This window comes from Hemiscyllium ocellatum, chromosome 12, assembly GCF_020745735.1.
Source record: "Hemiscyllium ocellatum isolate sHemOce1 chromosome 12, sHemOce1.pat.X.cur, whole genome shotgun sequence".
NCBI lineage: Eukaryota > Metazoa > Chordata > Chondrichthyes > Orectolobiformes > Hemiscylliidae > Hemiscyllium > Hemiscyllium ocellatum.
Window position 1 is genome coordinate 51932196 of NC_083412.1, and position 12308 is coordinate 51944503.

Below are 12308 nucleotides of genomic sequence, written 5' to 3' on the forward strand. Positions count from 1 at the left end.
GAAGATAGGTGGGATATTTCATTGGGGTTGTATATATGAAAAGATTATTGCTGGGTGACTTGAACCTTTCTTTTTGCTGTTTATGATATGATTTTCACTACTTGTCCTATTGTTTTATGTAACAAACTTATATTATTCTATTAAAAGTACACTGGCAACCTTGTGTGGATATTTTCAGCAACTGGCAGTGAATATATTCAATACAGAAACAAAATTCTAAAAGCAAAACTATGGCTTATAAAACTAGGTTTCAATCTAGGATCAAATTTGTACAGGAGCACCAGTCACCAGGATTATAAGGAAGTTTTCTTGTGCAAATTGGCTATTTGGCCATCGAGAAGAAAGTGAGAACTGCAGATGCTGGAGAGTCACAGTTGAAAAGGATGGCGCTGGAAAAGCACAGCAGGTCAGGCAGCATCCGAGGAGCAGGACAGTCTATGTTTGGGCATAAGCCCTTCATTAGGAATGTCCATAAATATTAACTAGCTAGCAATGTCTCAGAAGTGCATAAAGATAACTGCCTGAATATTTAGAAAGCCTTCAGGATCAGCAGCTTAAGTTTTTTTGTCCCCCTATTTGTAACAACTACATTGTCATCATGGTTCAGGTCAGCTAAGTTAGCATAAAACCTAGGACCTCCTGGCTTATGTGGTTTAATATCCTACAGAACAGCTTAATTGCCTAATAATTTATTGTGAGAACTAATATTTTAACACTTCCTCAAATAGCATAAGTATAATACTAGTCATATGATGGACCTATGAAATACAAGTAGAAGTACACCATGCAGCTCCTTGAGCCCGCTTCAGCATTCAATCAGATTGAGGCTAAAAATGGGATTGGATTAGTTAGGTCTTTGCTCTTGACTGGGGCAGACTCAATAGGCCAAAGCACCTTTCTGTATGCTGTAGACCTTTATGACTCTAACTTCCTTTTAACTAAAGCATGCTTATCCGTCCCATTACCTTGAGCTACTCTAATTGCATCTGTAGAACATGTCGTGACTCCTGTGGGAGAATCTAAAAACCAGACAGCATAACTGCAGAGTAAGGTTTTGCTCATTTAAGACAAAAAGTCGTTAATCTGTAGAATTCTTTACCACAGAGGGCCATCAAGGTCGGATGATAAAGTATATTGGTCTTAAGTGTATTCAAGTATATTAAGTATATTCAAAGCTATGTAGACAAATTTTTAAGTAGTAAGGGAAACATGTGTTATGAGATACGGTATGAATATGGAGTTGAAAATTACCAATTCAAACATGATCTCATTGCATGCCAGAGAAGACTCAATGTGCAGAGTGTCCCACTTCTGCTTCTACTTCTTACAATCTATAATCTCTTTAGTGATCAATTCTAACATTCTTCATTATACGCATCAAGCAAACTAGACTATGGTTGTCTGTTGCTGAAAATGTGTTGCAGGTCAGGCAGCATCCAAGGAGCAGGAGAATCGACGTTTAGGGCATGAGCCCTTCTTCAGGAATGAGGAAAGTGTGCCCAGCAGGCTAAGATAAAAGGTAGGGAGGAGGGACTTGGGGGAGGGGTGTTGGAAATGCGATAGGTGGAAGGAGGTTAAGGTGAGGGTGATAGGCCGGAGTGGGGATGGGGGCGGAGAGGTCAGGAAGAAGATTGCAGATTAGGAAGGTGGTGCTGAATTCAAGGGTTGGGACTGAGACAAGGTGGGGGAAGGGGAAATGAGGAAACTGGAGAAATCTGAGTTCATCCCTTGTGGTTGGAGGGTTCCTAGGCGGAAGATGAGGCGATTTTTCCTCCAGCCGTCGTGTTGCTATAGTCTGGCGATGGAGGAGTCCAAGACCTGCATGTCCTTGGTGGAGTGGGAGGGGGAGTTGAAGTGTTGAGCTACGGGGTGGTTGCGTTGGTTGGTCCGGGTGTCCCAGAAGTGTTTTCTGAAATGTTCCGCAAGTAGGCGGCCTGTCTCCCCAATATACAGGAGGCCACATCGGGTACAGCGGATGCAGTAAATGATGTGTGTGGAGGTGCAGGTGAATTTGTGGTGGATATGGAAGGATCCCTTGGGGCCTTGGAGGGAAGTAAGGGGGTAGGTGTGTTGCATTTCTTGCGGTTCAGGGGAAGGTGCCGGGAATGGAGGTTGGGTTGGTGGGGGGTGTGGACCTGACGAGGGAGTCACGGAGGGAGTGGTCTTTTCGGAAAGCTGATAGGGGAGGGGAGGGAAATATATCCCTGGTGGTGGGGTCTGTTTGGAGGTGGCAGAAATGACGACAGATGTTACGATGTATATGGAGGTTGGTGGGATGGTAGGTGAGGACCAGTGGGGTTCTGTCCTGGTGGCAATTGGAGGGGCGGGCTCAATGGGGGAAGAATGAGAAGTGGAGGAGATGCGGTGAAGAGCATCGTCGATCACGTCTGGGAGGAAATTGCGGTCTTTGAAGAAGGAGGCCATCTGGGTTGTACATTATTGGAACTGGTGCGGCGGAGAGTTGGGAATATGGGATGGCGTTTTTACAGGGGGCAGGGTGGGAGGAGGTGTAGTCTAGGTAGCTGTGGGAGTCGGTCGGTTTATAGCAAATGTCTGTGTTGATTCAGTCTCCCGAGTTAGAAATGGAAAGGTCTAGGAAGGGGAGGGAGGAGTCTGAGATGGTCCAGGTAAGTTTGAGGTCGGGGTGGAAGGTGTTGGCAAAGTGGCTGAACTGTTCAACCTCCTCGTGGGAGCACGAGGCAGCGCCGATACAGTCATCGATGTAGCAGAGGAAAAGGTGGGGGGTGATGCCAGTGTAGCTGCGGAAGATGAACAGTTCCACATATCCTACGAAGAGGCAGGCATAGCAGGGGCCCATGCGGGTGTCCATGGCTATTCCTTTAGTTTGGAGGAAGTGGGACGATTGGAAAGAGAAGTTGTTCAGAGTGAGGACCAGTTCAGTCAGTCGAAGGAGGGTGTCAGTGGAAGGGTACTGGTTGGTACGGTGGGAAAGGAAGAAGCAGAGGGCTTTGAGTCCTTCGTGATGGGGGATGGAGGTGTACAGGGACTGGATGTCCATGGTGAAGCTAAGGCGTTGGGGACCGTGGAAGCGAAAATCATGGAGGAGGTGGAGGGCTTGGGTGGTGTCCCGAACGTAGGTGGGGAGTTCTTGGACTAAGGGGGACAGGACCGTCTCGAGGTATGCAGAGATGAGTTTGGTGGGGCAGGAGCAGGCTGAGACAGTGGGTCGGCCGGGGCAGTCAGGTTTGTGGATTTTGGGCAGGAGGTAAAGACGGGCGGTGCGGGGTTGTGGGACTATGAGGTTGGAGGCGGTGGATGGGAGATCCCCTGCGGTGATGAGATTATGGATAGTCTGGGAGACGATGGTTTGGTGGCAGGAGGTGGGGTCACGGTCAAAGGGGCAGTAGGAGGAGTGTCCACAAGCTGGCCTTTAGCGTCAGTGGTGTAAAGGTCGGTGCGCCAAACTGCTACCGCGTCTCCCTTGTCTGCCGGTTTGATAGTGAGGTTGGGGTTGGAATGGAGGGAGTGGAGGGTTGCACATTTTGAGAGTGAGAGGTTGGAGTGGGTGAGAGGGGTGGAGAGGTTGAGGCGGTTAATGGTGCGGCGGCAGTTGGCTATGAAGAGATCGAGGGCAGGTAAGAGGCCAGCACGGGGTGTCCAGGTGGATGGGGTGTGTTGGAAGTGAGAGAAGGGGTCGTCAGAGGGTGGGCGAGAATCCTGGTTGAAGAAGTAAGCATGGAGGTGAAGGCAGCGGAAGAATTGTTTGATGTCTTGCCGCGTGTTGAACTCGTTAATCTGAGAGTGTAGGGGTAGTTCTGGAGGGATGGTGAAAACACGGCAGGGCTGGGAGCTAGGACCTGGTGTGGGGCTGGAGCTGGGAGTGGGGGCGAGGTTAGGCGTGGGGGCGGGAACGGAGATCAGCGTGGGGGCGGGGTTAGGCGTGCGAACGGAGATCAGCGTGGGAGCAGGGTTAGGTTTGCGGACGGAGATCGGTGTGGGGGCGGGGTTAGGCATGGTGACGGGGATTGGTGTGGGGGCGGTGTTAGGCATGGTGACGGAGATCGGGTGCAGCATGGTCGTTGTGCAAATTAGTGATGTCACTGGGGGCGGAAGTGGCTGCGGCGATTGCAGAGACAGTGTTGTCCCCGATAGCCATGGACCCCACGGAGGCCGCGAATCTATTGACGATAGTCTTCCTGGCGATCATGGAGGCGGTTGTCTGGGCTGCGATCGCGGAGGCTGCAAGGTTGGTGGGGGCGGAAGTGACGTCATGGATCGTGGTGGTGGTTGCTGCTGCAGGCGCTGCAGCAGCCGCGTGGTTAATGGCGCCCGAGTAATTTCGGAGGCCAATGGAAGATTCTGGAACAGTTGAAGAACCCAGAGTGTGGGGGCAAGTACATGAAAGTTTTTGGTACTTACTGTCTTTAATTTCCAATATGGCTAGGAAGAACTGTTTATTTAGTGTCTGGATTCTTCTGTGGATGAAGAACAGTAGAGGTCCTTTGCAGGTCTGTGAGAGAGTTATCCTGAGCTGGGGTAGGGCTGATTGCAGGGAACGTAGATAGTGGTGCATGGCTGCAAGCGTGGAGCGGAGGATCCGGAGGGAGGTCTGTTGCTGGAGGCTTCGGATTTGTTGTAGGTACTGGTTGGGTCCAAATTTTGTGGGGCTGAATGTAGTCCTGAGTCGGTGCAGGTGCTGAGGAAGGAGATGTGGCTGTGGTAGCGGGTCTGTTTGAGAACGTGGCTGAAGTGCTTCTGGGCAGAGGAGATGACCTGGGGTGTGCAGTAAGAGAGGGACTCACTGAAATCCTTGTAGAGGGAGGAAGAGAGTTTCTTCAAGGAAGTTATCCTTGCAAGAGGATTCGCAGTAGGTTAAAATTTTCGAGGAGAAAGTGAGGACTGCAGATGCTGGGGATCAGAGCTGAAAATGTGTTGCTGGAAAAGCGCAGGTCAGGCAGCATCCAAGGAGCAGGAGAATCGACGTTTCGGGCATGAGCCCTTCTTCAGGAATGAGGAAAGTGTGTCCAGCAGGCTAAGATAAAAGGTAGGGAGGAGGGACTTGGGGAAGGGGTGTTGGAAATGCGATAGGTGGAAGGAGGTTAAGGTGAGGGTGATAAGCCGGAGTGGGGGTGCGGGCGGAGAGGTCAGGAAGAAGACTGCAGGTTAGGAAGGTGGTGCTGAGTTCGAGGATTGGGACTGAGACAAGGTAGGGGAAGGGGAAATGAGGAAACTGGAGAAATCTGAGTTCATCCCTTGTGGTTGGAGGGTTCCTAGGCGGAAGATGAGACGCGCTTCCTCCAGCCGTCGTGTTGCTATGATCTGGCGATGGAGGAGTCCAAGGACCTGCATGTCCTTGGTGGAGTGGGAGGGGGAGTTGAAGTGTTGAGCTACGGGGTGGTTGCATTGGTTGGTCCGGGTGTCCCAGAGGTGTTCTCTGAAACGTTCCACAAGTAGGCGGCCTGTCTCCCCAATATACAGGAGGCCACATCGGGTGTAGCGGATGCAGTAAATGGTGTGTGTAGAGGTGCAGGTGAATTTGTGGCGGATATGGAAGGATCCCTTGGGGCCTTGGAGGGAAGTAAGGGGGGACGTGTGGGCGAAAGTTTTGCATTTCCTGCGGTTGCAGGGGTAGGTGCCAGGAGTGGAGGTTGGGTTGGTGGGGGGTGTGGACCTGACGAGGGAGTCACGGAGGGAGTGGTCTTTTCGGAACGCTGATAGGGGAGGGAGGGAAATATATCCCTAGTGGTGAGGTCTGTTTGGAGGTGGCGGAAATGAGGACGGATGGTACGATGTATATGGAGGTTGGTGGGATGGTAGGTGAGGACCAGTGGGGTTCTGTCCTGGTGGTGATTGGAGGGGCGGGGCTTAAGGGCAGAGGTGTGGGAGTGGAGGAGATGCGGTGGAGGGCATCGTCGATCACGTCTGGGGGGAAATTGCGGTCTTTGAAGGAGGAGGCCATCTGGGTTGTATGGTATTGGAACTGGTCCTCCTGGGAGAGGAAGGAATTGGGAATATGGGATGGTGTTTTTACAGGGGGCAGGGTGGGAGGAGGTGCAGTCTGGGTAGCTGTGGGAGTCGGTCGGTTTATAGTAAATGTCTGTGTTGATTCGGTCGCCCGAGATAGTAATAGAGGAGTCTAAGAAGGGGAGGGAGGAATCTGAGAAGGTCCAGGTAAATTTGAGGTCGGGGTGGAAGGTATTAGTAAGGTGGATGAACTGTTCAACCTCCTTGTGGGAGCACGAGGCAGCACCGATACAGTCATCGATGTAGCGGAGGAAAAGGTGGGGGGTGATACCAATATAGCTGCGGTTGTCTGTTTTCTATGACTGTTCATCCTTCAGTGTTATACAGGGGAACCTTGATTATCCGAACAACATGGGCAGAGAGTAATTTGTTTGGATAACACAGTTTACCCAAACATCAAGATCTTAAGATGTTGTTTGGATAATCTGAAATTCAGATAATCGATATTCGGATAACCGAGGTTGTACTGTACACGCTATTTATCAGTCCAATAGAACCCGTCTTGAATCTAAGGAATCGTAGAAAGTTGACACCAATGTATCTGTCATCTCAGTACGTAGTTTGCTTTGTCCGTGTCCCTGGTGATTGAAATTTTGCTAAATTCTTCTCTCCTTTCCACAGCATGATTTACAACAACAACTTTTATTTTTTTTTAATCCTCTATCATGAAGGGAAAGGCAAAATATTTGTTAGTATCATCCACCACTTTATTATCATCTACTTTCAGCTCCTATTCATCCTCCTGAGGACTAATACTCACTTTGCTTACCCTTTCTTTTTAATTACCAGCAGAAACTCTTGCTATCTGTTTTTACTTTCCAGCCAGCTTCCTCTCATACTTCAAATCTTTCCCCAATTAAACATTTGGTCATTTTCTGTCATTCTTTATATTTTGAACAACCATCTGACCAGCCAGTAATCTTTGTGCAGTTTATATGCTTTTTCCTCAAGTTGACGTGTTCTCCAACTTCCTTATTTAACCATGTAAAATTCAGCCTAATTGTGGTCTCTGCAACCTAGCCTTAACTCTGAGGTAATTCATTAATCCTGTCACAATACACAATACCAAGATAACCTGATGTCTAGTCGATACAAAATGTGCTGCTTGAAGAAACCATCTCAAAAGGATTCCATGAGCATTGCAATTTTCAAGTCTGACCTTATCTAGACTATATATAGATTAAATTCACTCACAATTATTACTGTCCCATTATCAAAAAGCATTTAATATTTCTTCCCGTATACTTTGTTCTATATTGTTATTTCTGTTGAAAGGAATATAGACCACTCCCACAAGTAGCTGTTCTCATTTCCACCCAAACGGATTCTGCATTCTGATTTCCTGAACTAAGGTCACTCTAATTACTCCACTAATACCATTCTTGATTAACGGTGCTATCCTCCACCTTTACCCAGCTTCTTACTTTTCTTCTTGAATGTCATACACGCCTCAATATTCAGGACTAATCCTTGTCATGGTTATGCCATAACCCCATAATGGGTATCAGATTGTCAGTGTGCAAAAGTCCAAGAATTTCATACAGTCCTCAAAGCCCTTTGTTTTACATTATAACTACATAATTATGACTGCCTCAATATTAAAGCATCTTTGAAATGAAGAACAATAAAAAAATTTACACTGGCCAATAGCTATTATAAACAATCAAAGTAGACTTACGTAAAAAGTATACATTTATCTGCCCAAAATCTTTTCTTACAGGAAGGAAATGATGCAAACAATTCTAAGTTAAAATATCTGCTATCTGAAGTGTGCAGTGGGAAACAAATTTCCAGTAATCAATTTGCAAAGATCGAACAATTGGCTCTCTTTAATTCAACAGTCAAAGTTTCTAGTATTGTAATGAAAACAGCAAGTTTGATGATGTAGATATTTGGGGTGGTGACAAAAGACTAACAAAGATATGTGTTTTAAGGAGAAGAGAAGTTGGAGAAGAGGGTTCAAACACTGCATAATAAATACATACCTTGCTCATCTTCTTCAGATTCTGCACTTTCTCGATTAATTGATGTTACCTTGCAAAAAAAAAGTTATGACAATATTAAATAAAAGACATCCTCACAAGTTAAGATCTCAGTAAAATGAAAGCGAATGATGAAAGTAGGGTACATTATCTATGCTCAATGGCAACTCAACACAATGTGCATTGAACCATGCTACTCAGGAAGATACCAGGGGATGTGGCGTTTTTTGTTTGTTTTAAGGCAACAATTGGCCTTCTTCTGTACTCAAATATTCTACATCTGCAAAGTCTGCTGACTCTGCCACCTTATGCATTCCCTCTGCTTTGTACCACCTTGCCTTCATCTACCTAGAGACTGAATTCCAGAAATCCCTCTCCCACAACTTCCTCTTCTCCTTAAAGCACATCTTTCTGCTGGTCTTTTGTCACCTCCCCAAATAACTACATCACCAAACTTGCTGTTTTCATCACAGGTGCTTTACCTGATCCGACCTCCTGCAATTTCCAACCCTACGTTGTCTGCAGCCCACACACCACCGGTCCTGTTTACGACAGGTTTTGCTTGTCCTCATTCATTGTTCCATTTCCAACTTGCTTTTTTCCCATTCCTCTTGCCTTCCTCAGCATTCTGATCAGTGTTATTGTTCTGACTTGACACAGACCTTGTTAAACCTACTAACCCTCAGTGAAAATTATTCCCAGTCTTTACTTGTCGTACTATACAACATGCTAAACGTCCTGTTTCTCCGAGACTCTTGTCATAAACGTCACTGTTGATGAAGTTATCTAATGCACACCCTTTATACAGAATGTAGTTGAGAAATCTAATAATGGGTTCACCATTTCTGTCTAAGCCTAGCCTCACCAGTTCATGTATACATTGGGATTCTGACAACTTCACATGCCAAAATGTCAAAGCGATCCTGGAGGACAATTGTTTTCCTGATCAAAACATTGCACAACACGAGAAAAAAAAATTGGAATTGGACAAAAGGCTATCAGTTTGGGATTTAGTAAGGGTCCATGAACTACCTAAAATTACTCTGGAAAGGCAAAAGTATCTCAAAAGTTTGAGCAACAGTTTAATCAAGCCACTTTACACTGCTAGGATCAGCAGGATGCTTTCTTGAATCCAAAAAGACATCTGCCCAGCACCACTTTAGCAATATTTTCTTTAAATATCAGTGTTGGTGAAATGCTAGGTAGGTGGGCCATATGTCCTAACAAGTTATTTACCATGCATCAAACAACATGTTCCTTTGATTATTCATGATCGGGAGAGTGCAGCCATTCAACTGGCCCATGATCCACCGCCTCCAACCTCATAGTCCCATCCACCGCCTTCAACCTCATAGTCCCACAACCCCGCACCGCCAACCTCATCACCTCAGGGGATCTCCCATGCACCGCCTCCAACCTCATAGTCCCACAACCCCGCACCGCCAACCTCATCACCGCAGGGGATCTCCCATGCACCGCCTCCAACCTCATAGTCCCACAACCCCGCACCGCCAACCTCATCACCGCAGGGGATCTCCCATCCACCGCCTCCAACCTCATAGTCCCACAACCCCGCACCGCCCGTTTCTACCTCCTGCCCAAAATCCACAAACCTGACTGCCCCGGCCAACCCATTGTCTCAGCCTGCTCCTGCCCCTGCCCCACCGAACTCATCTCCGCGTACCTCGACACGGTTCTCCCCCTTAGTCCAAGAACTCCCCACCTACGTTCGGGACACCACCCACGCCCTCCACCTCCTCCATGATTTTCGCTTCCCCGGTCCCCAACGCCTTATCTTCACCATGGACATCCAGTCCCTGTACACCTCCATCCCCCATCACGAAGGACTCAAAGCCCTCCGCTTCTTCCTTTCCCACCGCACCAACCAGTACCCTTCCACTGACACCCTCCTTCGACTAACTGAACTGGTCCTCGCCCTGAACAACTTCTCTTTCCAATCCTCCCACTTCCTCCAAACTAAAGGAATAGCCATGGGCACCCGCATGGGCCCCAGTTATGCCTGTCTCTTCGTAGGATATGTGGAACAGTCCATCTTCCGCAACTACACTGGCACCACCCCCCACCTTTTCCTCCACTACATCAATGACTGTATCGGCGCTGCCTCGTGCTCCCACGAGGAGGTTGAACAGTTCATCAACTTTACCAACACCTTCCATCCCGACCTCAAGTTCACCTGGACTGTCTCAGACTCCTCCCTCCCCTTCCTAGACCTTTCCATTTCTATCTCGGTCGACCGAATCAACACAGACATCTACTATAAACCGACTGACCCCCACAGTCATCTGGACTACACCTCCTCCCACCCTGCCCCCTGTAAAAATGCCATCCTATATTCCCAATTCCTTCTTCTCCGCCACATCTGCTCCCAGGAGGACCAGTTCCAATACCGTACAGCCCAGATGGCCTCCTTCTTCCAAACGCAGACTCCCCCCCCCAGACGTGATCGACGATGCCCTCCACCACATCTCCTCCACTTCCCGCTCCTCCACCCTTGAGCCCCGCCCCTCCAACCGCCACCAGGACAGAACCCCACTGGTTCTCACCTATCATCCCACCAACCTCCGTATCATCCGCCGTCATTTCCGCCACCTCCAAACGGACCCCACCACCAGGGATATATTTCCCTCCCCTCCCCGATCAGCGTTCCGCAAAGACCACTCCCTTCATGACTCCCTCGTCAGGTCCACACCCCCCACCAACCCAACCTCCACTCCTGGCACCTTCCCCTGCAACCGCAGGAAATGCAAAACTTGCGCCCACATCTCCTCCCTTACCTCTCTCCAAGGCCCCAAGGGATCCTTCAATATCCGCCACAAATTCACCTGCACCTCCACACACATCATCTATTGCATCCGCTGCACCTGATGTGGCCTCCTCTATATTGGGGAGACGGACCGCCTACTTGCGGAACGCTTCAGGGAACACCTCTGGGACGCCCGGACCAACCAACCCAACCACCCCGTGGCTCAACACTTTAACTCCTCCTCCCACTCCACCAAGGACATGCAGGTCCTTGGACTCCTCCATCGCCAGAACATAACAACACGACGGTTGGAGGAAGAGCGCCTCATCTTCCGCCTGGGAACCCTCCAACCACAAGGGATGAACTCAGATTTCTCCAGTTTCCTCATTTCCCCTCCCCCCATCTTGTCTCAGTCGTTTCCTTCGAACTCAGCATCGCCCTCCTAACCTGCAATCTTCTTCCTGACCTCTCCGCCCCCACCCCACTCCGGCCTATCACCCTCACCTTGACCTCCTTCCACTTATCACATCTCCATCGCCCCTCTCCCAAGTCTCTCCTCCCTACCTTTTATCTTAGCCTGCTGGACACACTTTCCTCATTCCTGATGAAGGGCTTTTGCCCGAAACGTCGAATTTCCTGTTCTTTGGATGCTGCCTGACCTGCTGTGCTTTAACCAGCAACACATTTTCAGCCATGTTTGCAAACCCCAAAATAAAATATCTACTGTAACCTGTGATTCTGTGATTGGATATCAGATCTGAACAATCCTCTGCACTAGCAACTAAACTAACAATCAACTCAAGATAATTAGTCAAGCTTAGAACATTTAAGGTTGCTAGAAGTGACACATAATCATATGAAGCAAACCATTCTCTGCAAACTAAAGGATTACATTGAAGCCTAGTGCCTTTTTTTGAATTACCTAAGAGTTTAGAGAGGCTACAGTGTCCTGTTGTTTTCTCCATATGAACATCTCAGCCAATCACTTGCCAATAAATCAGCACCCTTTTTTGTGATACAAATTATGATTGCTTGAAATTTAGCATTCTTATATTTGTCCTGGTGAGTGCAAGACAAACAGCTTCAGTAACATTTCATTCTTTTCAGCAATATGCAAATTCTGAAGTGCCAAACAAATACATTTTTTAAATGTAATAACACATATTCTGAAAACGTACAAAACCAATCATGCTAAGGTAAAAGGAGCTTCTCTAAGCAAATTAGGGTAAATAGGGAAAGTTAGGGTACAAACATCTGACATTTATCCTATTCACTTACATAATTTTCTCTTTCATTATCAAATCTGAGTTCTTTTTTTGCTATTATTTCACCATTATCCACCTCATCCACACTGTCAGCCAATTCTTTATTATTCTCCTTTTCATGGTTTTCATCTTCAACTTCTTCATTTTGTAAAATCTCCTTCTGCAATGAAAGATAATTTATCTTGATATACATTATATTTCCATTCAAAGGAAATTACAAGAAAACAAAAATGCTGAATGTATATGGTGGAGTTAAGTTTTTCAAAAGAATTGTTAAATGAATAATAGAAAATAATATGTGCTTATATTTAT

General features: G+C 47.5%; 1 protein-coding gene across 2 annotated transcripts in view; it reads right to left on the reverse strand.

The window, feature by feature from the left end:
• The window catches only part of LOC132820758 (X-linked retinitis pigmentosa GTPase regulator-like), a 100013-nt gene that overhangs the window by 13135 nt on the left and 74570 nt on the right, over positions 1 to 12308 (reverse strand). For both annotated transcript variants that reach the window (XM_060833045.1, XM_060833046.1), the window contains exons 14-15: positions 12010 to 12156; positions 7971 to 8019 (exon numbers count right to left, since the gene is read on the reverse strand). In XM_060833045.1, coding sequence (XP_060689028.1) covers positions 7971 to 8019; positions 12010 to 12156 — 196 coding nt within the window. The remainder of the gene's footprint in view (positions 1 to 7970; positions 8020 to 12009; positions 12157 to 12308) is intronic.